This window comes from Syngnathoides biaculeatus, chromosome 22 (assembly GCF_019802595.1).
Source record: "Syngnathoides biaculeatus isolate LvHL_M chromosome 22, ASM1980259v1, whole genome shotgun sequence".
In the NCBI taxonomy this organism is placed as follows: domain Eukaryota; kingdom Metazoa; phylum Chordata; class Actinopteri; order Syngnathiformes; family Syngnathidae; genus Syngnathoides; species Syngnathoides biaculeatus.
The window spans coordinates 10,385,351-10,410,062 of record NC_084661.1 but is presented as its reverse complement, the minus strand read 5'-3'; the positions used below and the strand labels follow the sequence as shown (position 1 = coordinate 10,410,062).

Sequence of the window (24,712 nt, the reverse complement as noted above, 5' to 3'; positions counted from 1 at the left end):
AATTTTTTTTTTACATTTCTTGACACAATTCAACCCCAAACGTGAACCATTGTAAGAAAAACTATTGTACGAACACCTTTTAGTGTGAAAATTAAGGCTGTACATTTACTCCCCCTCGCTTCCTCTGCTTGTACAGTCGTGTTTCTCTTTATCGAATAGTTTGCCTTTCACTAAAAGATTTTCGTGAGGAACAACACGAGTCTAATTGGTTGACGCTTAAACAAAATGGAGTTCTCGGATAGTCCAAATTTAATTTGATATTAAGGAGTATACTGCTCAATGGAGCACTTTTTCAAGCCTCCATAGTGAAAAAGGTATCCTATTAGTTTTCACATTTCACGATGTGAACATGAGCGACCATCGTGGGACGCGATTACGAGCAGGTGCACTCATTATTATTCACATTTTATGATTTCCTCATCGTGAAATATGAAGAAATTATACACCGGGCAAGTAGACCTTTGGTTGTCTCTAACTTTCAACTTTGTTATTTGTGTCTTTGTCGTTTGTTAGTAAATTAGTATCCGAGTTAGGCTACATTGAACGCACAACTTTAAGAGTACCAATGTGACCAATGCAAGTTTTGTGTTTGCAATTAATAGCACTATTTTTTTCCAATTTCAATAAATATCTTTCAAATAGAAATCTTTCGAAAACGACACCGCACAGGTGTTTCTTAATTACGTCAGAACCGCTCAGTTTGGCATAGACTCCCGGTACAAATGCTAAATCGCCAAGCCAACATAGATGTTTTTTTAATGCGTGTTTGTGCACGATAAGCACTCGAGACAGTTAAAAACAAGGCCATTATTGGTGATTAAAAAAAAAAAAGTAGCTACCATATTAACATTGATGATTATTTGGCTTTATTCTAAGTTCGTGCAATGCATTATGGGAGACCGAGATGGACAGTCAAATCTGAATACGTAGATAAGACAAGTCGTTTTTTTTTTTATAAAATACGTCATGGCAAAAAAGTAAAGCTCGTTACAATCGATTGAGAATTACTTACTTTTTATGACCATGCGTCTTCCGTGATGGGAACATCGACCTTTGCAACATGGCCGTCACATAGGCACGTCGATGAGTTTTTATTTTTTTAGTTCAGCTGCTACTTCTCCTGGCGTAGCTACTCTTCATATGAGGGAGGTTTACATTTGGCCATATTTTTGTCACTTAATAAAGACGCATTTGGAGCCAGCGACAATTGAAGTAATAAAAGTTAAAAGAAAAAGTCAAAGAAGTAAACAGAAAAGTAAAAAATTAGAAGCGTGCTTAATCCACAACGACGTTTATTAAACCAGAATATTATACACAACAGTAATCAATAATGGAAGTTTAGTATTCGTAAAAAAAAAAATCACTCAAAATTTTACTCATATCTTATAATATTCATTTAAGTTTTGACTGTTACATGTGAGGAGTACCTGCTTCATTTCCGCTACCAAATATGGAAAAAAAGTAACAGGAAATCAGTTATGTATTTTGTCGTCAGCAATGTCTTTTAAGTTTTGAGCTTTGACGCTAATTTGGTCGAGGCGTTATCTCGCCACTATTGTACTTTCTAACTGCATTTGCGGTTTATTAAGCCGCGTCAAATTGGAAAACTTGATGGATTTTCTTTCATCCAGCCAACGTGTCAGACGATTTTGTGGGATTTTTGAACGGGTAATTACTGTTTCTTCTGTAACCTTAACTTCTTCTATAAATAACTTCTATAAACTCAACATAAACATTGTTAGAATGCTTATCTTTATTAAACAGGTTTTCAGATTTGCAACATGTTAAAAAGAAAAATGGTTTTCGTCAAAAGACAGCCCATGTCTTTGAAAGTTCAATGAAATCTTATAAATAAATAACACAAATAGATATCTCTTTAGAGTTTACTACAGTACAAAAAGTTTTACAACATCAAAATTAAATTTCTCAATTATCTGCGTTTTAGTTCAAAGACAATAAGTGCAGGGAGTTTACATCAACAGTAGCATCTCTTAGAAAGTTAGCTGAGAATGTAAATAAATAAATTGTTATCTGAAGTTTACCCAATTTCACTGATCTCTTATCATTTGTTGCTGATTTGTGTCAAAATGCTAAGTATTGGCACCAATAATTGGTCTATTCATAATGACGACATCAGTTTATTCCCTTAACATAACTTCACCTTTTGATTTTCCTTTTTTATCTCAGCTCCATAGTGTTGATGCCGTTTCTATGACAACGCTTGTCACTGAAACATGGAGCTGATGTCGGCAGTCCAGCACGAGTGTGAATACGAAACCCGCGACGGCCACCTCGTGTCCACCAAGCCCGACGAAACCTACTTCCTGGTCTCCAGGACTAATAAACACTGGTGGCACGTCTCCACCAAGCACGACAACACCAGGCCCTTGGTCATCCCCGCCCGGCATGAGCGGCACATCGACGCAAAAGCCACAATGACAGCGGCTCGTGAGGCTCTCGGAGATTCTCGCCGGTTCTCCACGTTTGGCATCTGTGGCGCCAAAGCTCAGGTGGAACCCGAAAGAAGCCTGCGCGGTGGAGGAGACGGACTGTATGGAGAAGTGCAATTGACCGGTGGAACAGACGAGGCGGATCGGTTGCCCTCCTGTGATGTCATTGCAACGCACAAGGTAAAAATGAGTTATTTCTTAAGTTTTCAAAAATGTTATGATTGCCCTGTATTCTGTTAGAAGTTACCATAGGTCACCATTTAACAGTGTGTTTCATAAAAAAAAATTTGTCGAAGGCAGACATTTTCAGTGTTTTTCCAAATTGGTCATTCTCATCCCTGAGTAGAGAGTTAAAGAAGAGGAAGAGGGAGGCGGCCTCAGTTACTCATGGTTTTTACCTAGTCGTGGCAGTGCTTGGTCAACTGTAAATAGTTGTAATAGTACTTGTGGTGTACTTCTAAATTTTTTTTACACATGTATGACAACTTAAGAGAAGGTAGGTGGCAGCGTTGCTCAGCAAATACTTCCTGGTTTAACTCTCCTCAAATGTCGTGTACTCGTATTTGTATTCTAGTTCTATGCAGATATGTGGCACAACAACGAACCGATACATTTGAATGTTAGTAAACAATGTTTGACTGCTTTTTCATTTTCTTTCACATCTTATAACTTAAACTCAAACTAAATTAGAGATTAATTACGGAAATATCTTTGCAGTGGATTTTACGCCGTATCCCCCTACGGCACAGGTGTCAAACTCAAGGCCCGGGGGCCAGATGTGGCCCGCCACATGATTTTATGTGGAACGCAAAGACAAATCATGTGTATCAACTTCCATAATTTTTGTTCAAATCTGGACAAGATGTCAAATTGTCGTATCGTAAATGATGACATTTTTGTGTTACCAAACATCAACAATAGTTGAAAACCCTATTATCCTTTATTTTTGATTCCATAACTAGTTGATAAATTTCATGTGTAGATATGATGGGTCAATTGAAGATTTTTATGGTTTCAGTCATAATGGCCCTTTGATAGAAACTGTACGACGACAATGTGGCCTGCGATAGAAATGAGTTTGACACCCCTACCCTACAGACACTTGGGGAAAGAGATTTAAATGCATTATCGTTCGTGGATCAGCTTTTTATCACCAAGCCACTTAAATACACGTCACTTCGTGTACCAATACTTTTGCTCACTTGCATCGTTGGCGGTTTCAAAATGTGCTTTATCCTGAGTTGTCTAGGTGTGAATAAAATGAAATGAAAGCTAGAATTCTGAACATTAATTTTTTGATCGGAAACCCAAATGTCTTCAGTATAACAAAAGCAAATAAATTGACCTTGGCGTTCCAATACTTTTGGAGTTGACAGTATGTGCCCTTTTGAAACGTGTTGCAGAGTTTTATATGATCCCATTTGAACGCAATGGAATTGTGTGTTGAGAGTTGGATTGAGATGTTTGTGCAGCCAGCTCATCAGCATGTGAATGGGGAGGAGGAGGAGCCTCTCAGTTATAAGCGCCAGCTGATTTGACCCCCCCCTACCCCATCCAGCGTCTGGGTTCACTTCGCGTCGGGAAGCTACTTCCAGGATACTTTCCTCCGCTTTCGTCTTTTCGAACGTAGTCCGTCACGGGAGCTCTCGGGTGACAGCTGTCTGCCTGGTGACAGGTGACAAACAGGTCCAGTCTGACTGGATGGCAGGAAGGAGTTAAACTTGGCACTCACCACACCCAAACTAAACTTCAGCTTCCCTGAAAGTGAACGCGGGTCCTCCTCTCGTTCGCGCTCCTGCTCCCGGGAATATGCTGCTGTCATATTGAACAGTCTGGTTGCTGGATGTCACCTGTTTGAACAGCAGGATACGCACCTGTTGCCGGGGAAAAAAAAGTGACGTCAAGGCGGGCAGGTGATTTATTTGTCAGTTCCTTTGTGTCCGTCTCTGCACATCCCGCGTTTTCAAACTCACAGATTGACTTTTGCGTGTCTCCGTATTGCGTATGAATGAGACCCGAGTTGTCAACTTGCCAAGCGTATTCCCTTGCCTACAATGGAGCGCCGTCTCCATGGTGACGGCAGGGGAGAGCCGAAGGGAAAGGGGAGAGGGCGTGTTTGCGCGAGCGAGTGGCAGTTCACAAAGTCCAAACTCACTTTCTTGGGGACAGGTGTCAACCTCAAGGCCCTGGGGGCCAGATCTAGCCCGCCAAAAAAAAATGTTATGTGGCTCGCCAAAGCAGTTGATATGTCTCGATAATATTGAGAACAGATGTTGGAATGATCCCCTCCTCCCCCGTCAATTAATTGTGTATTTGTATTGATATTACGACAAAATTTATTTGTTTTCAGAGTGGTGACTTGTTAGAGCGTCTGTCTCACATTTATGAGGACCGGTGTTCAAATCCTGGCCTAACCTGCGTGGAGTTTGGATGTTCTCACTGTGCCTGTGTGGGTTTTCTGTGGGCACTACGGTTTCCTCCCACATCCCAAAAACATGCATTGATTGGAGAAAAATTGAGATTAGATGTGAATTTGTGTGCAAATGGTTGTTTATGGGTGGCCTGCGATTGTCTGGCAACGAGTTTTTTTTTTTGTAGGTTTTACAAACTTATGTTAAATTTTGTGTTTGATGGCCTTTGACGGTATTTGATCCATTAATGGCGAATACATTTCCTGGGTCAACTACAATTGATATTTCAATACGCTTCACGCTGTTCACATTTTGACATGTCGAAGGCACCTAAGAGTAACTCGCTGTTGAAAGGCTTTAAATGATGTTCTCAGGGGGAAGTGGCAGAAGTTTGAAACAAAGATACAGAGAGTCAGAGATACTGGAAGAGTCACAGAAAGGCACCGTTGTGAATTTTGCACCTCTTCTTTGTCGCAGTCACTCACATTTGAACAATTTACGGGTGTGGTCAGTCATGCCCGCAGATATAAAGTTGCGGGTGTGATTAGGAATGGAATCTCAAGACCTTAAAATAACTCACTGAGTTGTTATGCCCGAGTATGTAGTTGTTACCTAATAGCATAATCATAATTTATTGACACTGCACAAACTGCGACAGACATTCTTAAAGAGGTCAATGAACATTTAATTTCAAAACCAAATATAGACCGTTTGCATTTAGATATACGGACAGACGAGTCTAACGTTAGAATTTGCATCAAGTCAAAGTAAATCACAATCTCATACTTATTATAGTTAGATAGTGAAGCATTACCTGTGTTATATCCCAGACATGTTTTCAGTGTAACGGAATTTCCTTCTGACATGGCTCGTGATGTTGATGACTTTCGACGTAAATGCGCTCAGAACATGCGCTTTTGGCATAACCTCCGGACATGCTCAGTTCACTTAGCTGACTGACTGATACGGATTGTTCAGGGTTGTTTTGTTACCAATGTTTATGAAATAAACGTGGAAATGAATGTCAAGACTATGTAGTTCTACTCGTAACAAATTTTACGCGGGAGATTTTTCGTGCTTGGCTGTGCAGATTTGTGAGTGCGATGGCGCGCGGGCGCATACGCGCCCGTCAAATCGCAGTGACTGACGTTGCACACAAAGTACTGAAACATCGAAAAGTTAGACATGTACATTCAAAAATTTTAAGAAGGCCAAGTTAACTTCACCTTTAAAGTTTATTTTACATTTCATGTTCACCCTGAAATTTCACCCAAAAGCCCCGAGAGCAAACTTTTTTTTTTTTTAGTTCTGTATTTTCAAATGATCTCTAAAGAAAAACATGCTTTTAAATTGCGCTCAATATGCCAGAGACACTTAAACATGTACAGTATCTGATATTTGTGTTCCAAAAGTGGTACTGTAATGCAGTAAAAGTTTCCGAACCGGAAATATTAATGACTCAACATGGGAAAAGACCAAGAGAGGGTTGGAAGGGTTATGACGATTGGAAATCTTAATTTATGAAGCATCGCATTTGCATAAATGTTATTTTTTTTCCAAGACGAAGAACTTACTTTCATGTTATCTGTTAAGAGAAATATATTTATCTTTCACAACATGATTGACGGCTCACACGTCACACAATATTGGCACATCTTCTGCACATCTAATGCAGGCTTTCTCCGGAAAACCTTCATTTTCATTTTTTCCTAGAAATCTTTCCGACGAATCTCACGTTTAATAACGTGGTTGTAAAGCGGCCCTGCATCGTACCAAGGGGTTGTTCCTAATATTTTGACTACCTTGAACAGTGATGTACGCGAGTGGGACAAGAAATTAAAAATAGTCCGCATCACATAATGTCTGCCAATCAAAATGGTGCTGGTCTTGTACCTAATGGAGTGTCCTTTGTGAAACAGCTGCACTAATGGTTGAAACATCACATGCCGACAAACTGCTCCAACTGGTCGTGTCAGCGTCCCGTCCCGTCACACCTCCTCTTTCACTCCCTCGTTCTGTTTGTCTCGCTCCCTCTCACTCACTCACTCACTCACACCCACTCTCTCCATCGCGTTGGAGCTCGTTTCATCTTGTCGACGATGTGACGTCAACCTACCAGCCGGATCGTAATTTGGTTGGTGCGTTTGTCTCGTCCGTCGTCCTCCTGTCGACTCTCCCTGTCCTTTTCCTGCTGTTGCAGAGCAGCAGAGCCAATCACGATCTGCCTAGCAATTGGAGTAGGAAAATTCGAACAATTAGTAAACATCTGAAGAGAAGATGGCCGCCATCGGGCGGGACGGAAACAGTCACACTGCACGAGATCGATCCACCCATATGACGAGACATTTTTATCATGGCAAGAAATATGCTGTAAAATGTGTATGATTTTTTTTTTTTTTAATCCTTAGAGCACTGATTTCAAACTCAAGGCCCGGGGGCCAGATCCGGCCCACCGCGTAATTTTATGTGGCACGCGGCGACAAATCATGTGTATCAACTTCCCTGATTTTTTTTTTTTTTGTTCAAATCTGTACCAGAATTTCAAATTGTCATATCGTGAATGAATGATAACGTTGAGATATTACAAGCATTTTTGTGTTACCAAACAACAATAGTTGGAAAAAAAACTCTTACCCTTGATTTCTGATTCCAAAACTAGTCCATAAATTTCATTTGTAAATATGATGAGGCGGTTCAAGATTTTTATCGTTTCACAGCCATAACAGCCCTTTGAGGGAAACAGCAAGTACAATGTGGCCAGCGACAAAAACGAGTTTGACACCCCTGCGTTAGAGTTTTAAGGACATCACAGTGGATCAGCTGGTAAAGTGTTGGCTTCACAGTACTGAGGACCTGGGTTCAATCCCGGCCCCGCCTTTGTGGAGTTTGCATGTTTTCCCCGGGCACTCCGGTTTCCTCACACATCCCAAAAACATGCAACATTAATTGGACACTCTAAATTGCCCGTAGGTGTGATTGTGAGTGCGGCTGTTTGTCTTAATGTGCCCTGCGATTGGCTGGCAACCAGTTCAGGGTGTACCCTGCCTCCTGCCCGTTGACAACTGGGATAGGCTCCCCGCAACCCTTGTGAGGATAAGGGGCAAAGAAAATGGAAGGATGGATGGATTGAGTATTAAGATAAAAGCATGCCACAAACATCTTAAGACACTTGAAAATGTTTTTAAAATTGTGCAAAAATACATATCATGTCTCTTTAATTTTTTTTTTAGCCTTCTGTCTAATTTAATATGTTGGTATTAACACTTTTGCTAACAAGCTAGGGTAGTTTTACTGGTATGTAGCCCAATTAAGTGCTAATTGTTTTAAGATCTACTGTATATGCCACTGATCCACTCCGGCCACACCTTTGTTTATAATGTCATCAGTAGGCCTAAGAAATATTGCAATATGTGTGTTTCAGCTCTTCTGAAGTGTTTTTATTTTTTTCATGCCTGACATAGGATACGTTTAGTTCGTGGATGTCTCATGAGGTTGATTTAACGTTAAAGATTGATCATTTGTGAAATCATTGGGTTTTTTTTTTCACTCCTGGAAACAAAGTAATTGTTGAACAGGTTTTTAATGAAACGCAAGCTCCATATTATGGAACTCAAGGGCGAAAAGAAGGCATTTGTTTTCTGTGTCAGTGGGATTTGCAGTTATCATGGAGGCCTTGTGGTCAGGAAGTAGCACCAATTCAGTGCAGGAAGTCCCAATTTATCACAGGAGGCTCGTTTTTTTTTCCCTTTTGTGCCACTCTCTTTTGACTTTCTCAAAACTTTTCATGGCCTGGTTTGACATGCACACTCAGGGAGGGGTGTGTGAGTGTTTCATTCACACGGATCATCTCTGGTGTTCTGATGGATTTTGGGTCATGAGGAATGTGTTATAAGTGGAGAGAAGGTGGTGGCGGTTGTGGGGGGGGGGGCGCAGGCCAGGAGGACTCAATAATAGCTCGACTGTGTACGCTCTGTGGCGTGATTTGGGCCCCAAATGGGCGTCCCATTGTGCAACTGCATGCCTGCTAAAGTGGTGAAGCAATCAGGCTCCTTGCCGCTGCATAAAATTCCCATCGAATCAACATGCAGGAAGCTCGTCGACACAAAATCCAATTTTTTGCGGCTGAAAAAAAAAAAAAATACAGTCAGTGGATTCATTTGCTCTGTTGAAAAACCTTAAAGTACTCAACAGATGTTCAAGTCACATAATATGTTGTGTTATGTGTGGTATAATTTTTCTTCTCTTTTTTGACTACTATGATTATTGTTAATGTTTTTCCCTTTAAGGTTAATTTCTTTGCTCACTTACGGGTATGATCTTGGTTGAGGATGACCTACTACATCAGATAATTGGATTCTATTCTGTCATTTATAAAGGTATTATTTATGCTAATGAATGTAAATTAATTGTGTTGGAGATCAGAGAAACCTATCATTTATAAAGGTATTATTTATGTTAAATAATGTAAATTGTATTTTTTTGTCTCCCTTTTTTCTCTTTTTTTTTCTTCATTTCTTTCTTTGTATATAAAAGTGTGGCGAAAATAAAATTATATTAAAAAAAATTTAACTACTCAACAGATGTTTCACGTCACATGATAACATGTTATGAAGGTATAAAGAGAAGTTAAAATATATAATCAAGCTAATACTCATTTGAATTTACTTTGCTCTCTTTCACGCAAGTGCAAAGAGAGGTTAATTACCGTTTATTACAATTAGAATAAAGCAAAATTACCCAGCCTTTAAAATAACATTTCAACGCCCCAGTCATCCAAATGTATTAAGTTATTAACCACGGTGTGATACTGTAGAGAGAGGGAAAAAAAATGAGGCATTAAATATAAATTCTATCCATCCTTCCATTTTCTTCACCGCTTATCCTCACCAGGGTCGCAGGGAGTGCTGGAGCCTATCCCAGCTGTCAACGGGCAGGAGCCGGGGGACACCCTGAACTGGTTGCGAGCCAATCGCAGGGCACTTGGAGACAAACAGTCGCACTTATAACACACCTAGGGACAATTTAGAGTGTCCAATTAATGTTGCATGTTTTTGGGGGGTGGGAGGAAACCGGAGTGCCTGGGGAAAACCCAAGGAGGCAAGCGGAGAACATGCAAACTCCACACAGGCGGGACCGGGAACTGTGAGGCCAACGCTTTACCAGCTGCCCCACAATCCCCACTTAATTTTTGTAAAAAAGCCGTTAATTTCAGAAAAGACTACCGTATATCCTCAAAAAAAAAACCAATCAAACTTTCTTTTTGTACTGATACGCTTTTTGTTCAAATAATTAAAATTGGATCGTAAATCTGTGATGTCGGCTTTAAGTGACACTACGTCAAAATCACGTCAAAGCGAAGGTCGATAGAAGTAATTGGTTTATTCCATTTCCCTACGAGCCTACCAGTTACCATATATGCAGATACACATTTTTTAAAAATCATATGACAAAATAATTTATTCCAAATTTTATTGATTCGACGTCACCGATGGTGTAATGATTAATTTTCCTCACTCCTATATTGATCATGTTTGTTATTATAGTAGTAGTAGTTGTTGACTTTATCTGATATTTTGGCAAATCTTTTTTTTTTTTTTTTTTTCTTTTTAGCTACACGTGAGGCAGATGTGTGTGTTTTGTTTAAGTGACTATTTTTTTTCTGCCATTTATCAGTCCAAACAATCTACAAATGCTCTGCTTTCTGTTTCTTTGCTTGTTCACAGACAGTCACCCTCTACCCTCCATCTTTTCAGACAGGCAGACACACACACACACCCCCACCCACAGACACACTCACACTCACTCCAACCCTTCCTGCTGCATTGTGCGCAGTTCTCCTTTCTGTCTGTTACTGATGCACTTGGCTCCCCTGCCCCAACGGTTTTTCGTAAAATAATTTTGGGCCCTTCGCTTTCATCTCCAATGGGGGAGCCGCTGTAGACGAAACATGGTAGACCTGTACTCGGCGGTGTGGCAGGGTCACCGGGCCAGGCGGGATTTGCCCCAGTCACTGGCGTCGCTTCAGGTAGGAGTCGTGAGCTTTTTTAGTTTAGCGGTTTATTTTTGCTCGTTTGACAGGCGCGGTAAATGATGTGACTTTTTTTTTTTGTTGATACATATTTCCTAGTTTGACTCATTGTAGCAGAAGATGGTGACTAATTCGTGTTAGTTCAAACGTGCAAATCTTAGATGCTCTTAAATGCCGTGTGTGACAATTGTTGACTGTTGTTGACGTGCAACATGTGTACAAAAGCCACATTTAGCATCAGCAGAAGCTGCCCGATATGCTGTTTTGTTTTCGGTCGCCTCAGATAAAAGGAAAGAGAAAGTTCAATGCAGAAGTTTGTTTTTGGGGAAAAACATCTGACCCTTGAACACGGCATGGGCTCTCAAAATACTTATATGGGGACATATTAGCATTAAAATGTACATTTTCATGTTTCCGTACAAATAGGTGAGACTCTGGAGTGCTTTGAAATGACTCAACCAAGTCAATGTTTACTTTTTTGCCCATTTCATGAAATGCATGGGTGAGTGAGTCTTTACGAATTTCACATCCACTCCCACGGGCCAGTTTCATAATGGCAAGAAATATACAGTAAAATATACAGTATATCTAGAATTCTTGATTCTTGGAATATTTTGACAAGAGCATGTTATTGAAACAACTGGGAACTGTTTTAATTTGTGAGAAAGGAAAAGCATGATGATATCCTTTCGAGCCGCCTCGGTTGCCATTTTGACATTTTGACAACACAGCCGATTGCGCCAAGACCCGAGGCCACACCGCAACATAAAAATGACACTTCCGTCCGATACAAAGGATGCTCTGAGTACTTGCGGCCGCCCTGACAACTACCTGCTGGACTTTGGAAGTTTGGCTTACTTCGAGCATTCTGTCACGCAGTAGTGAACCACCCGCCGCAGTTGTTTTTTTTAATTTCCTGCGCCGCCTGAATGCACCACTGACCACACACAAGGATAGCGTAAGCCTCGTCCATTTAACCAGAGGTCTGTTGTAGTACTAAATTTGACTTGTGAGACGCAGTTTGGTGCCACAAAGCATCTGGACTCGTAGAAAATACATAGAAGAAAGAGTAGTACGGCTAGTATTAGAGTACAATAGGTTTCTTTATTATGATATAGATTTCCATATGGATTTATTTTTAGCCCATTGTTGCCAATGTGAGAGGAACAATGAGAATGGAAATGTAGTTTCACAGTTTCTAAATATACTGATAAATGGTACATGTCCTTGTATGCAGTTGCTTGTTGTCACTGCTGAAATTGAGGGGGGGGGGGCAATTCTGTGTTTGTTCATTTCATATTGGATGTGTGTTGTGTTGACAAAATTGAATTGAAATACCTCAACGTTGAAATCGTTTGCGGTTTGATTCTGCTGCAGGCTACTTCCTGTGAGATGACTCGACTTTTGAGAGCTGATTGTTTTTTTCCATTTCTAAAAAAAAGGACATTCAACAAATAACAATGACATTCACTCAATATCTAGCAATGTATACAAACTATAGTACTTTATTATTGGGCCCGGGGGATAATTAAAGGTAGAGTGTGCCGTTTAAAAAAAGAAATTTTGTCTCATATGTTGAAACGGTGTGACCCGAAAGTAGAATATTATTAAAATTATCTTTTGAAAAGTCATCTCTCTCTGGATCTATCTAATGCCTCTAATTCAATTTTAATTATTATTATAGAAGGCGGCACGGTGGATAAGCTGGTAAAGCGTTGGCCTCACAGTTCTGAGGACCCGGGTTTGACCAAGGCCCCCCCTGTGTGGAGTTTGCATGTTCTTCCCGTGCCTCCGTGCGTTTTCTCCGGGAACTCCGGTTTCCTCCCACATTCCAAAAACATGCAACATTAATTGGAGACACTAAATTTCCCCTAGGTGTGATTGTGAGTGCGGCTGTTTGTCTCTATGTGGCCTGCAATTGGCTGGCGACCAGTTCAGGGTGTACCCAGCTCCTGTCCTGTCCGTTGACAACAGGGATAGGCTCCAGCACTCCCCGCGACCCTCGTGAGGATAAGCGGCGAAGAAAATGGATGGATGGATGTTAAAACGGTGTGACCTGACAGTAGAATATTATTAAAATTATCTTTTGAAAAGTCATCTCTCTCTGGATCTATCTAATGCCTCTGATTTCATTTTGATTATTATTGTAGAACTTGACACAGTGCAACAGGAAGAGCCTCTCAGAGACTACATAGACAGAAGGCATGACCGTACCAGACATCTCACTTACTTTTTTATTTGGTTGGTTTGTTTTTTTTCGACCCCCCCGGTTAACAATGAAAATAATTACAAAAAAGGGAACCGGACAGATACAAAGGCAAAAACTTTGATTAACGAGCGCCTCTCTGTTTGTTGCCATGTTGCTGTAAGCAGCGCACATTTGTGGGGATGCTAAAAATGTAAACTTAAATTAATTTCTTCTAATCAATTAAGAGCTCGTTGTATTGACGGTGTTATTTACATTTTCCAAGTATGTTCCAGGTCCTTTTCAATCCAGGTCAAGAGTATCCTCATACAACTTCTCTATCCATTTATGGACTCCCAAGCTTTTCAAAATGTGTTATCTTCTCTGACTTTCATAAATAGATGAGTAATCTGTAATGTTTCAGGCAAAAAAGGAAAGTGTACTTTATATTCTTTTCTTAGTAGGAGATTTCCCCATGAGCTTTCATAGGGCAACAGGTGCTTGTTTCGTTGGGAACCTGTGCAAACGTGGTTCACGCTCCCCCTTGAACACTGGTACCACTCTCCAGTTTTGCAGTTTTAAGTTTCCTCGTTACCACCATTTTCTTAGATTTAACCCAACCTGGAAAATCTAAAATCAGTTTTAGCAGACACAGTGTACACAAATGGTGCATCACCTTTATAAAAGAATAACATTTTTGTGTAATTTTTCAAATTTGCTGTTTGAAGAATGGCCCGTATGGTAATGTTTGTTTTTGCAGTTATTTGTCAACGCTGCTCAAATTCGACCCACACAGAATGTAAGTCCGTAGTTGGTTACAAAGAAAGACAGAATAATCTAGAACCGGGGTGTCAAACTCATTTTTTTTCCCACGGGCCACATTGTAGTTCCGGTTTCCCTCAGTGGGCCGTTATGAAACAATAAAAATATTTAACTGTCTCATCATATTTACAAAATCAATTTATGAACTAGAAATCAAGGGTAATGTGGTTTTCAACTGGTAACACCAAAATTCTTGTAATATCTCAACTTTATCATTTATGATACATAACAGTTTGAAATTTTGGTGCAGATTTTTACAAGAATAATGCGAACTGACACTGTAGATTTGGCTACGCGGGCCACATAAAATCATGTGACGGGCCCGAATCTGACCCCCGGGCCTTGAGTTTGACACCTGTGATGTAGACTCTCATGTTTCATCCCCCAAGCCACTTGGTGGCAGCGTAGTGCTATCTAACAAAGTTTTGATTTTAAGATCAATGTAATTTTTTAAAGTTTATATTCTGAAGTCACAATCTTGGGTCAATGAGTAGGCAAGAGCCCGCAGACTTTCTGTGAACAAGATTAAGCGATGTGAAATGAGCGTTTTTTTCTGGAACAATCTTTTTCACAGGTGAAGGATGAGAGTGTGCGAGCGCCCATCTACGTCAACGTAGCTCAGCTCCACCAGGATCCCGCCGTATCGCCGCCCCACCAGGACGCTGACGGATGGGAGGTGCACCTTGACCCAGAGAGCGGTCAGGACTACTACTACCACCCGGCCACAGGGCACACCACCTGGGAAAAGCCCCTCCCCAGGTCGTCAGCTGACCTTAAACCGCTTTCCCCCGTACCCTCCCGGTGTCCCACAAACTTCTTATCCACCGCTTCCCGCCCGGCGTGGACGTCGGACTGGGAGCAGTTAGTGGATGAGCATAGCGGGTGCCCCTACTTCTATAACGCCATGTCTGGGGAGACGTCCTGGGAGCCGCCGGAGCCGCTCAGCCCGTACCCCCCCCTGATGGAGCCCATGAGCGTGCACCGCTTTCACCAGGACGACTCGGTGAGGACCTGGCTGGCTGCTCTACTTCCTGTTTCCTGTTTTAGCTTCACTCGGGGGGAGACGGCTAAAGCAGCCTCCTTTTTAATGGATTTAACCCCTTGAGCGATACCACTCATTCCCATCAGGAAAGCATATTGCAGTAGTGTACAATGTCTCGAGTTATTTTTGTGACTTTTGTCCTTGTTTTCACTAACTTTCTGGAGGGAAAAAAGGAATCTCAGCAGTGACACACAATCAGTTATGGATTTTGCTTCATTTCCCAACAAACCGATAAAACGAGATTAAACCGGCAGCACATAATTTGTCGCAGGTTAGAATTAGGTTTAGTCTAGGATGAAGAGTAGGATTTGGGGTTGGTATTAAGGTTAAGGTTCCATTGTTACCACCATTCCTGTTACATTCCTAGCCTCAGCTACCCGAGGAAGACTACCACTCTGAAGACTATGCTGGAGGGGCCGATGGACCTGATCCTGACGAGGAGTCCCCTGCCATGGGGTCGCCCACGTCCCCCAGGGAATACGACCTCTCCCACGTGAGCCGGGCCGTAATCCCCCGGGCCAGCCTGGATCGCAGCACGCCCTCCGGCTGGAGTCTCAGTGTGGAGCCCGATGGCACCTGGGTGTTCACCAACGAGCACTCGCTAGAGGAGGTAGTTTGGACTGCTAATGTATACAGTTTTTCCCCTTTTATGACAGATTTTTCCATCATTCGACTGTATAATGTTCACCTGCTGCAGTATTTGTAGAGGAAACCCTGACCCCTGCCGAAAATTGGTGCTTCACTGTGTAAACACTTGGTTGTGTTCTCTGACAGTGGGTTAAGTCCATGGACGACCTTGGCCAGACTTACTACTACCTGAGAGACGGCTCCAAGTCCCAGTGGAACCTGCCTGAGGTAACTGCAACCCTTCAAGGCCGCCGCCTGCTTTAATGATTTCCCACAGTTGCCCACCACGCTTTCTCGTCCCGCTGCAGGCGGTCCCTGCATTGCCGCTGCTGTCCCAGGAAGAGAACGAAGCGGAACCAGATGGGATGTCTTTCATCCCAAGCTGGAGACACAGCGTGGGACCAACCCAGGTCTTCTCAGTCCAAGACGATGCAGTAGGAGCACTCGCACACCTCCAGAACATGATCATTGATTATAATATATTGATTTTATTTTTATATAAAAAGTGCGTGCCATATGTTTCATACCTACAGTGAAGATAATATGAATTTGAACATCCTGCTATATTGGAAGTTCTCCCACTTAGAAATCATGGAGGACTCTTGAGATTTTCATCGTAGGTGCATGTCCACTGAGAGAGATAATCTAAAAAGAAAAATCCAGAAATCACGGTGTATGATTTTCACCCCATACAATCAGTAAGACCAAGACCAAAGAGCTGTCGAAAGACACCAGAGACAAAATTCTACAACTCCACACGGCTGGAAAGGGCTACGGAGAAATTGCCAAGCAGCTTGGTGAAAAAAGGTCCACTGTTGGAGCAATCATTAGATAATGGAAGAAGCTAAACATGACGGTCAACCGCAATCGGAGTGCAGCCCCACGCAAGATATCAGCTCGTGGGGTCTCAATGATCCTTAGAAAGGTGAGGAATCAGCCCAGGACTACACGACAGGACTTGGTCAATGACATTAAAAGAGTTGGGACCACCGTTTCCAAGGTGTCTATTGGTAATACACAAAGACGTCATGGTTTGAAATCATGCATGGCACGGAAGGTTCCCCCGCTTAAACCAGCACATGTCAAGGCCCATCTTAAGTTTGCCAATGACCATTTGCATGATACAGAGGAGTCATGGGAGAAGGTTTTGTGGTCAGGTGAGACCAAAATGGAACGTTTTGGTCATAATTCCGCTAACCGTGTTTGGCGGAAGACAAATGATGAGTTCCATCGCAAGAACAACATCCCTACTGTGAAACAAGGTGGGTGGTACCATCATGCTTTGGGGGTGTTTTTTCTGCACATTGGGACAGGACAACTGCACTGTAATAAGGAGAGGATGACCGTGGCCAGGTATTGTGAGATTTTGTGGAACAACCTCTTTCCCTCAGAGTATTGAAGATGGGTCGTGGCAGGGTGTTCAAATACTTAGTCTTCACTGTATTATATTTAAAATGTTCTTTTTTCAAATTGTTGCTGTTTCAGGGAGCCTAATGTGTGTGTACGTTCATTTCAACACTTTTCTCTCAATGGCCTATCTGCAGGGTTTCGTCCCGACCCACCGGCGGACCACGTCAGACTACAGCAGTGACACCTCCAGCACGGGAAATTCCCCCGAGGGGCACCCCAACGTGAGTGACGCGAGGCAACTCTCCTTCAAGGAAAGCGGGAATAGTTTTCAACCTTGTGTTCTGTGCTCTGTGAAGGCTCCAGGGTTTCCACTCTGGAGAAACCCCTACTACCTGACCTCCAGGTGGCTTCGGTATAACGTGGGTTGTTAGTATAAGAGCCACTGAAAACGGCATGGATCAACGGCGGTTGTTGGATGTGCTAATGCTAATGCCATAGAGGAGTTTTTTGTAGGGCTGGGCGTTTCATCAAATTTATAGATTACATTCACTTAACTACTTATACCGACACCATGGCAGCTAACAGAGATTATGTAGTTTACAAACGTAGTCAGTGTTGTGAACAAAGTGATTTGGTTGTCGATTTTATGACTTTTTTTTTAACCCACTCTAGCAACTCAAAAGTGACTTGTGATTTTATTTCATGCAATGAAACAAACAGCATCAATGGAATAATGGTCACAGTTTTATTTATGACAAGAAAGGGTCCTGGTGGAAGGCAGTCGGGCTAAATGTTGCAAAAGTAGTCATTTATCAATGTTTAAAACTTTTGAATTGAGGTTTCTGCATCCATGCTGCAAATATTTTGCTGAGGGCAGCTTCAGAGATTTTTTTTAACGGCCATGTCGCCCAGCCCTGCCTTGTTTTTGTTTGTTGGTTTGTTTGTTTGCTTGCATGTTTAACTCTCGTTCATGTTTATTTGCTCCTCTTGTTTCATCTCCCTCACGCTCACAAATCAGCCCGAAATCACTTGAAGTTGTCCACACTGGTTCTTTACTCGGCAGGTTTTCAAATCGGTCAAAATTTGTCCAACGCCAGCAAATTTGTTTGTTCCCACGATTTTAAATAATCTCCAAACTGAATGTCTAGCAACTTTATTTATTTTTTTAACATGAATGACCTACCCCAACTGTTCTTTTTAAAAAAGGAAATGTAGCCCTTGACCACAAATTGCCCACCTCTGATCGAATTCCTAATTATACAAATTTTTCCTTTTTTTTTAAAAAATCAAGTTACCTCCAAACTCGGTGGACATGTTGTCGATAAATAACTGCTCAGCTTATTGATAACAATTCACCATCATTGAACTTCGGAGGCGGCACCCAATTCATCCATTTTCAACACCGCTTATCCTGGTTAGGGTCACGGGACGCCGGAGCCAGCTGACTTCAGGTGAAAGGTGGACCAGACTCTGAACTGGTCACCAGTCAGTCGCAGGGCACACATAGACACAGACAATCGTTCACACTTACAACGTCACTGAGTAGGAACTGAACCCATGCTGCCCGCACCAGTCAGGCGAGTGTACCACTACACCAGGGGTGTAAAACAAATTTTTGTCACGGGCCACTGTGGAGTTTCGGTTTCCTTCATGGGGCTGTTGTGTTTGAAACCATAAAAATCGCCTCATCATATTTACATAAGAAATTTCTGAACTAATTTTGGAATGAGAAACCAATCGTAATGTTTTTTTTTTTTCAACCATTGTTCATGTTTGGCAAAAAAAAAAAATGCTTGGAATATTTCAACATTATCATTTATGATGAAAACAATTTGACATTTAGGTGTAGATTTCCCATTGCGGGCTGCATAAAATCATGTGTCAGGCCGCAACTGGCCCCCGGGCCTTGAGTTTGACACCTGTGCGCCACACCATCAGTGACTGATGGCACCCGATTCAAAACTGAATTTGCGACAAAATACCTGGATTCAGTCTTCAACCAAAAACGTGCTGTAAGAGCTTTCCATTACATCATTATTTTGCAATATTGTTCTTACATAATGGCACTGTGACACAAATTCAAATTTGTCCTTAAACACCGGACCACACGTGTACGGTGACGTTCCTCATTCTCATTTTCGTCAGCTGTTCGTCCAACATATTTGTGCGTCGCATTAACTAGTTTTTGTGCCGTCCTTGTCCTGAAATAGTCTGTGGTTGGATTTCAGGTGCAGAACTTGGAGAAAGCCGGAATCCTGAACAAGACAAAAGTGTCTGAAAATGGTAAAAAAGTTAGGTGGGTCCAAATTCCCCCTTGAGGTGGTTTTGGGGTGTCATATTCGAGATCTACGAGGCTTTCTCTTCAATTTTCATTGTTTTTGGTTTCAAATTGCCTTCACTCTGGTTCTACTCCCAGGAAAAACTGGGCCCAGACCTGGACGGTCCTGCATGGAGGCACGCTGACCTTCCACAAAGACCCAAAATCGACAGCGGCAGGAGTTTCGGTAGTTGTCTTTTCCTTCTCTGCTTTCACTTTCACTGAACAGCTTGTGTGTGACTTTGACGGTTCCCCCCCCAAAATGATCTAAATGCATGTGACTCAGGTCACAAAGGCTCAGCCCGGAGCTGATAGACGCATTTGTGGCAGGAATGTCGCGCCGCCTGTTTTGTGTCCACCCTCACACTGTTTTTTTTCGTTCCAAGAGCAAGACCAATCAGATCGTCCCGGAGGTGTCAGTGGACCTGCGAGGAGCCATGATCAGTTGGGCCTCCAAGGACAAATCGAGCAAAAAGAACGTTTTGGAGGTGCCTTGACGTCTTTTCCCGTCACGGTGGTGTGAAATTTTGAAAAATGTTTATTTCCTCGACTTCATTTTTCTTGTAGTTAAAAACCAAGAACGGCGTTGAGTTTCTGATCCAGTATGATACTGAGAGCATCATCAGTGACTGGCACAAAGTACTACTAGACACCATACGGCAACTGGCAAGTCCTCACTGAAATTAATTTACTTAAACATTATTTTATCAGTAGTAGTCACTGATGGTGTAGTGGTACACACGCCCGCCTTTGGTGCGGGCAGCGTGGGATCGATTCCCACTAAGTGATGGTGTCGATATCTGCCCTGTGACTGACTGGCGACTGGTTCAGGGTGTAGTCTGCCTTTCGCCCGAAGCTAGCTGGGATACGCTCTAGCTTTCCCGCAACCCTTGTGAGGATAAGCGGCTTGGAGAATGACGTTATTTGATCAGTAGCAATGTTTTTTTTCTCTTTTTTTTGGTTTTAGTGACTTTTCATTTTTTACTCAGTTTACTATATCTTATTTGATATATTGATTTGCTATGTTGTATTTAATTTTTTTTCATATTTATTTAATGGGTTATTTGTTGTTATTTTTTTCAGTTTTATACTTTTTATTTTGATTTTAAAATATTTTATTTTGTAATTTGACTACTAATTTTTAAATCAGTGTTTGCTGCCTATTTTGGTATTTTTCCATTTTTATTTATTGTCATTCAGTTTTTGATATTCTTGAAATAATAATAATTATTATTAAATAATAATACTAATTATTATTATTTATTATTACTAGGTTCCCCGGTACTTTTTTTCTAGTTTTTAACTCTACCTTGCTAGCTTAGCTAAAATGAGCTAATTCACTTGTAGTATTGATCTTCTCATTTAAGTTGGGTACAAAAGAGCGAATGTGTGATGCTTGCCGTGGAACAGAACCCTAACAGACATCGAATCGTCTCCCGCGGGTCTTTGTTCTTCAGGAGTACCAGGACCACCACTCCGAGGAGGAGGACGGCGACGACTTGTATGAGAAGATCAGCCCTGTGGAGCAACAGATTGCCAGCGACTGGCGTAGGGGTGAGCTCCATCTGGGTCGGTTGAATGTGTGCGCGGCTGTCATTTTGAATAAAACGTGCATATTTCTTTTGTCAGGCTCCAGGCCGAATGTCAACAACACTAGCGGGGGAGAGACCGACCCAAAGAAGGTTCGCACCAAGCTGATCAAGTTCCTTTTGAAGCGGCCCTCGCTTCAGGCAGTCAAGGAGAAAGGATACATACGAGGTACAGTTTGCAGTGAGCGAGCAGATAGAGCTACGTTGTCGCAGCGTGTTGGAAAGATTTCTTTCAAGAATATTAGGCCTTGGTGCGACTGAGTGACGTTATAGAGCACGGGTGTCAAACTCAAGGCCGGTTGGGGGGCAGATCTGGCCCGTCACATGGTTCCATGTGGCCCGCGAAGCCAAATCCAGAGTGTCAATTTCCATGATTCTTGTGAAAATCTGTACCAAAATTTCAAATTGTTATATATCATGAAGGATATACTTGAGATATGACACACATTTTTGTGTTACCAAATTTGAATATTTGAAAAACACATTACCCTTGATTTCTGATTCCAAAAGTAGTTCACAAATCGGTGATGTAAATAAGATGAGATGGCTAAATATTTCTGTTCCACAGTCATAGCGGCCCTGTGAGGTAAACTGGAACAACAATGTGGCCCGCGTGAAAAATGAGTTTGACACCCCTGTTATAGAGCATTGGTTGGCAAACTCCTGTGTGTTAAAGGTCAAGTGTCACACCTACTGTCACTTGGAACCCACGAAGCTCTTCTCGTTTGCACCCTGTGCAATCCATTTTTCACCACGTACGGGGTCTTTTTGAAAAGTATGAAGAATGAATCCATCGTCCCGAGTGTTCAAACAATATTCAGCAATACAACGAGCCGGCATTTTGGCTAACACGAAGGAACAACGAGCTACCTTCCAGCGGGTAAAACCAGGAGAAACCGCCTGAGTGGGCGTCTGCTACTAACGTCACTTCCTGCTTCTTCTCGAAAACAAATCCCTCGAGAGGATTTTCATGGCGAGAGTGACAAAAAGCCTTTATGGAAGTATTCCTCCGTCTTCCCAATCAACCAAAAAACTGCTATTTCTTCATCAGATGAGGATAAACCCGAGAAATCAGCGATGAGCATAACGGTGTCCCATGTAATCGAGCCTTTGTTGCGGCACGGTACACGTCACATCCGCGCACGTCGGTCATGTGACTCCCGAAAATGGCAGCGCCCCTGAAAATTTGTAATTGTCGATAAAAATCTTCTCAAAATTATTAAATGAGAGAGGATTTAACATCACATTGTCAAAATAGGGTGCACATTACATGACCTATTGGATCCATTGTTCATGCAAACCACTGGATTTCCCCTTTAAACATCTTGTCATTATTCCAGCACTCGATCTCATTACGGGATTCTGTCCCACCTGCAGAAAACGTGTTCGGCTGCCATCTGGCCACGCTTTGCGCACAGGAAAGGACCACCGTTCCCAGCTTTGTGGAGAACTGCATTAAAGCCCTGGAGAGGAAAGGTAAGCCACCCCCTGCTCCCCCGCCCTAACCCCGCCTGTGACTAGGACAACTCGTCAGCTGACCTCGATGTGTTGACTTCCAGGTTTGGACATCGACGGACTCTACAGGGTCAGCGGGAACCTCGCTGTCATCCAGAGACTGCGCTACAAGGCAGATCACGGTAAGGATGACCTTGTTATAGGGCTTTGCGATATGGCCTTAAAATTTAATCAGATTTATTCATAAGAATCCAATTTGTGATTTTCTCTCCCACCTAATGCTCACCACCTCTCGCGCTCTTCAACAGAGGAACTGGATCTGGAGGACGGCCAGTGGGAGGACGCTCACGTCCTCACTGGAGCGCTGAAGCTGTTCTTCCGGGAGCTTCTGGACCCACTTTTTCCCTACAGCCACTTTGAAAACTTCATCTCTGCCATGAGTGAGACTGACTTTTTGACGCAAACAAAATACAGAATATACTGTAAATGGTTCTACGCAATAGAATTTTGTTTCTCCCAAAAAATAATTATTATTTATTTTTCCAGTTTTTAATACTGGAATATTATATATAATAATAAAATATACAATTATTTATATAATATATGCATAAAATCTTCCTGTTCTCATCTTGAAGTAACTTTCATATTTTATTGTAATATTAGTCTTATTGATATTGTGTTATTGTGTTATATTTGTAATCTAATTTTTAGATAAAATTGTCTTTACTAGTTTACTATTTATTACAAATGATTAATTGTAGAATACAACAGAATATTCATATTTATGTAATTTATATTCAGGGTAAAATTTTATTTGATAAAATAATGATTTTAAAAATCAAAAGAATTGTAATTAAGTCAAATTAAATTCATATTGGACCAAACTTTATACTATTTTATATATTGTCTGTGTCAAGATAAAATAAAATAATAATAGTTGTCATCTAATTCATATTTTATATTTGTTTGATTACATTCTTTCTGAAAAAATCATAACCATTGCTTTAAAAAATCATGTTGGATTTTGGATTATTTGTGTCATGATGCAAGAGACTATTAATATTTATCTAGTTTATTTGATCAAAAACTCAAATCTTACTCATTTTAATTCAGTTAAATTAACTTCAGGTTAGACCAACTTTAGTATTTTTGTACACATTACTGATTGCATTAATAACAAATGTATGGTTTTTTTTAAATTTCAACAACTTCTGCACGGTTGTGTTTTTTTCATCATAATTCTTTTCGTTTTTTCTCCTAAACTGACTCAAGGGATTTTGTTTTTCTGACACAAATGCTAAGATTAATATTTTGATTATTGAGCTAGATCAATGTGAGATAACAAACATAATTTTAAATGAATACCACTTAAGCAAAACTAAGCAGTATCTTTTTAATAGCAGATTTGTGTTTCACAGATTGCACAGATGTAATGTGCTCAGTGAGTGTATTTATTTTCCTTTTTTTGTTGCAGAAATTCCTGATTACAACAGCAAGGTGGGTCGTATTTATGATTTGGTCAAATCTCTTCCGGCCCCGAACCACGACACCATGAAACTCCTGTTTGGACATTTACGGAGGTCAGTGTCCGTATTTTTCTTCTTCTACTTTTCCTTTTATATTAAAACAGAAAAAAAAATTATCTGATGAAAAACTATTTTTCAGGAAAAAAATATATATATTTTTTAATTTTCAGGTCATTTTTTCCAATACAAAAGTTGTAATTTTATATAATACAGGCTTTATTTTTCATGAAAAAAACGTAATTTTCCAAATGAAGTACTATACATATTTTTGCCACCTTTCTCTGATATTTAGAGAAAAAAAGTAATATATTTTGTTAATTTTAACTATTGAGCAGCTATCCTTTAACGTCCACCATTACAAATAGCGAATTGAGGTGAGTTTGGCAATCACACTTGGTTCACTATATTGATTTTATCATATCTCCTCAGGGTCATCCAGTGCGGCGAGGACAACCGCATGACGGTGCAAAACGTGGCCATCGTGTTCGGGCCGACGCTCCTGCGGCCCGAGACGGAGTCGGGCAACATCGCCATGCACATGGTTTTCCAGAACCAGTTAGTGGAGTTCATCCTCAACGAGTACGAGCGACTTTTTCAGTCGGGCTGAAGGAGTTCATTTGAAGATTTAACCAAACACATCATGTGAATTGATTGTAATATAGAGATGTATACAGGTATTAATATCAGGAAGCCATTGTGAAAAAGAAACAGTATAGAATGTTGGAATTAAAAAAATATTTACGATGTATTTTTATTTTGTCTCGTGACAACAAAGAACTACTATATGTATAGATGTATGAGGAGGTTAAAGAAAATGCATGTGCTGTAAATAGAAATACACACCATTCATATGCTGAAAGTTGTCAAAAATGTTATACAATAATTCCATAATAAAATAACTGGAACAAGA

The 24,712-nt window shown here is 41.2% G+C and overlaps 1 protein-coding gene across 1 annotated transcript; it reads left to right on the top strand.

The window, feature by feature from the left end:
• The first annotated feature begins 114 nt into the window (after positions 1–114).
• On the top strand, positions 115–24,712 carry arhgap27 (Rho GTPase activating protein 27). The gene is made up of 18 exons (XM_061810153.1): positions 115–383; positions 2,188–2,630; positions 14,471–14,899; positions 15,306–15,548; positions 15,713–15,793; positions 15,874–15,999; positions 17,110–17,196; positions 19,144–19,211; positions 19,332–19,419; positions 19,619–19,720; positions 19,800–19,898; positions 20,690–20,786; positions 20,862–20,990; positions 22,199–22,297; positions 22,381–22,458; positions 22,585–22,716; positions 23,751–23,856; positions 24,232–24,712. Exons 2-18 carry the CDS (start codon positions 2,235–2,237, stop codon positions 24,407–24,409), a joined length of 2,538 nt encoding a protein of 845 aa, XP_061666137.1. The 5' UTR covers positions 115–383; positions 2,188–2,234; the 3' UTR covers positions 24,410–24,712.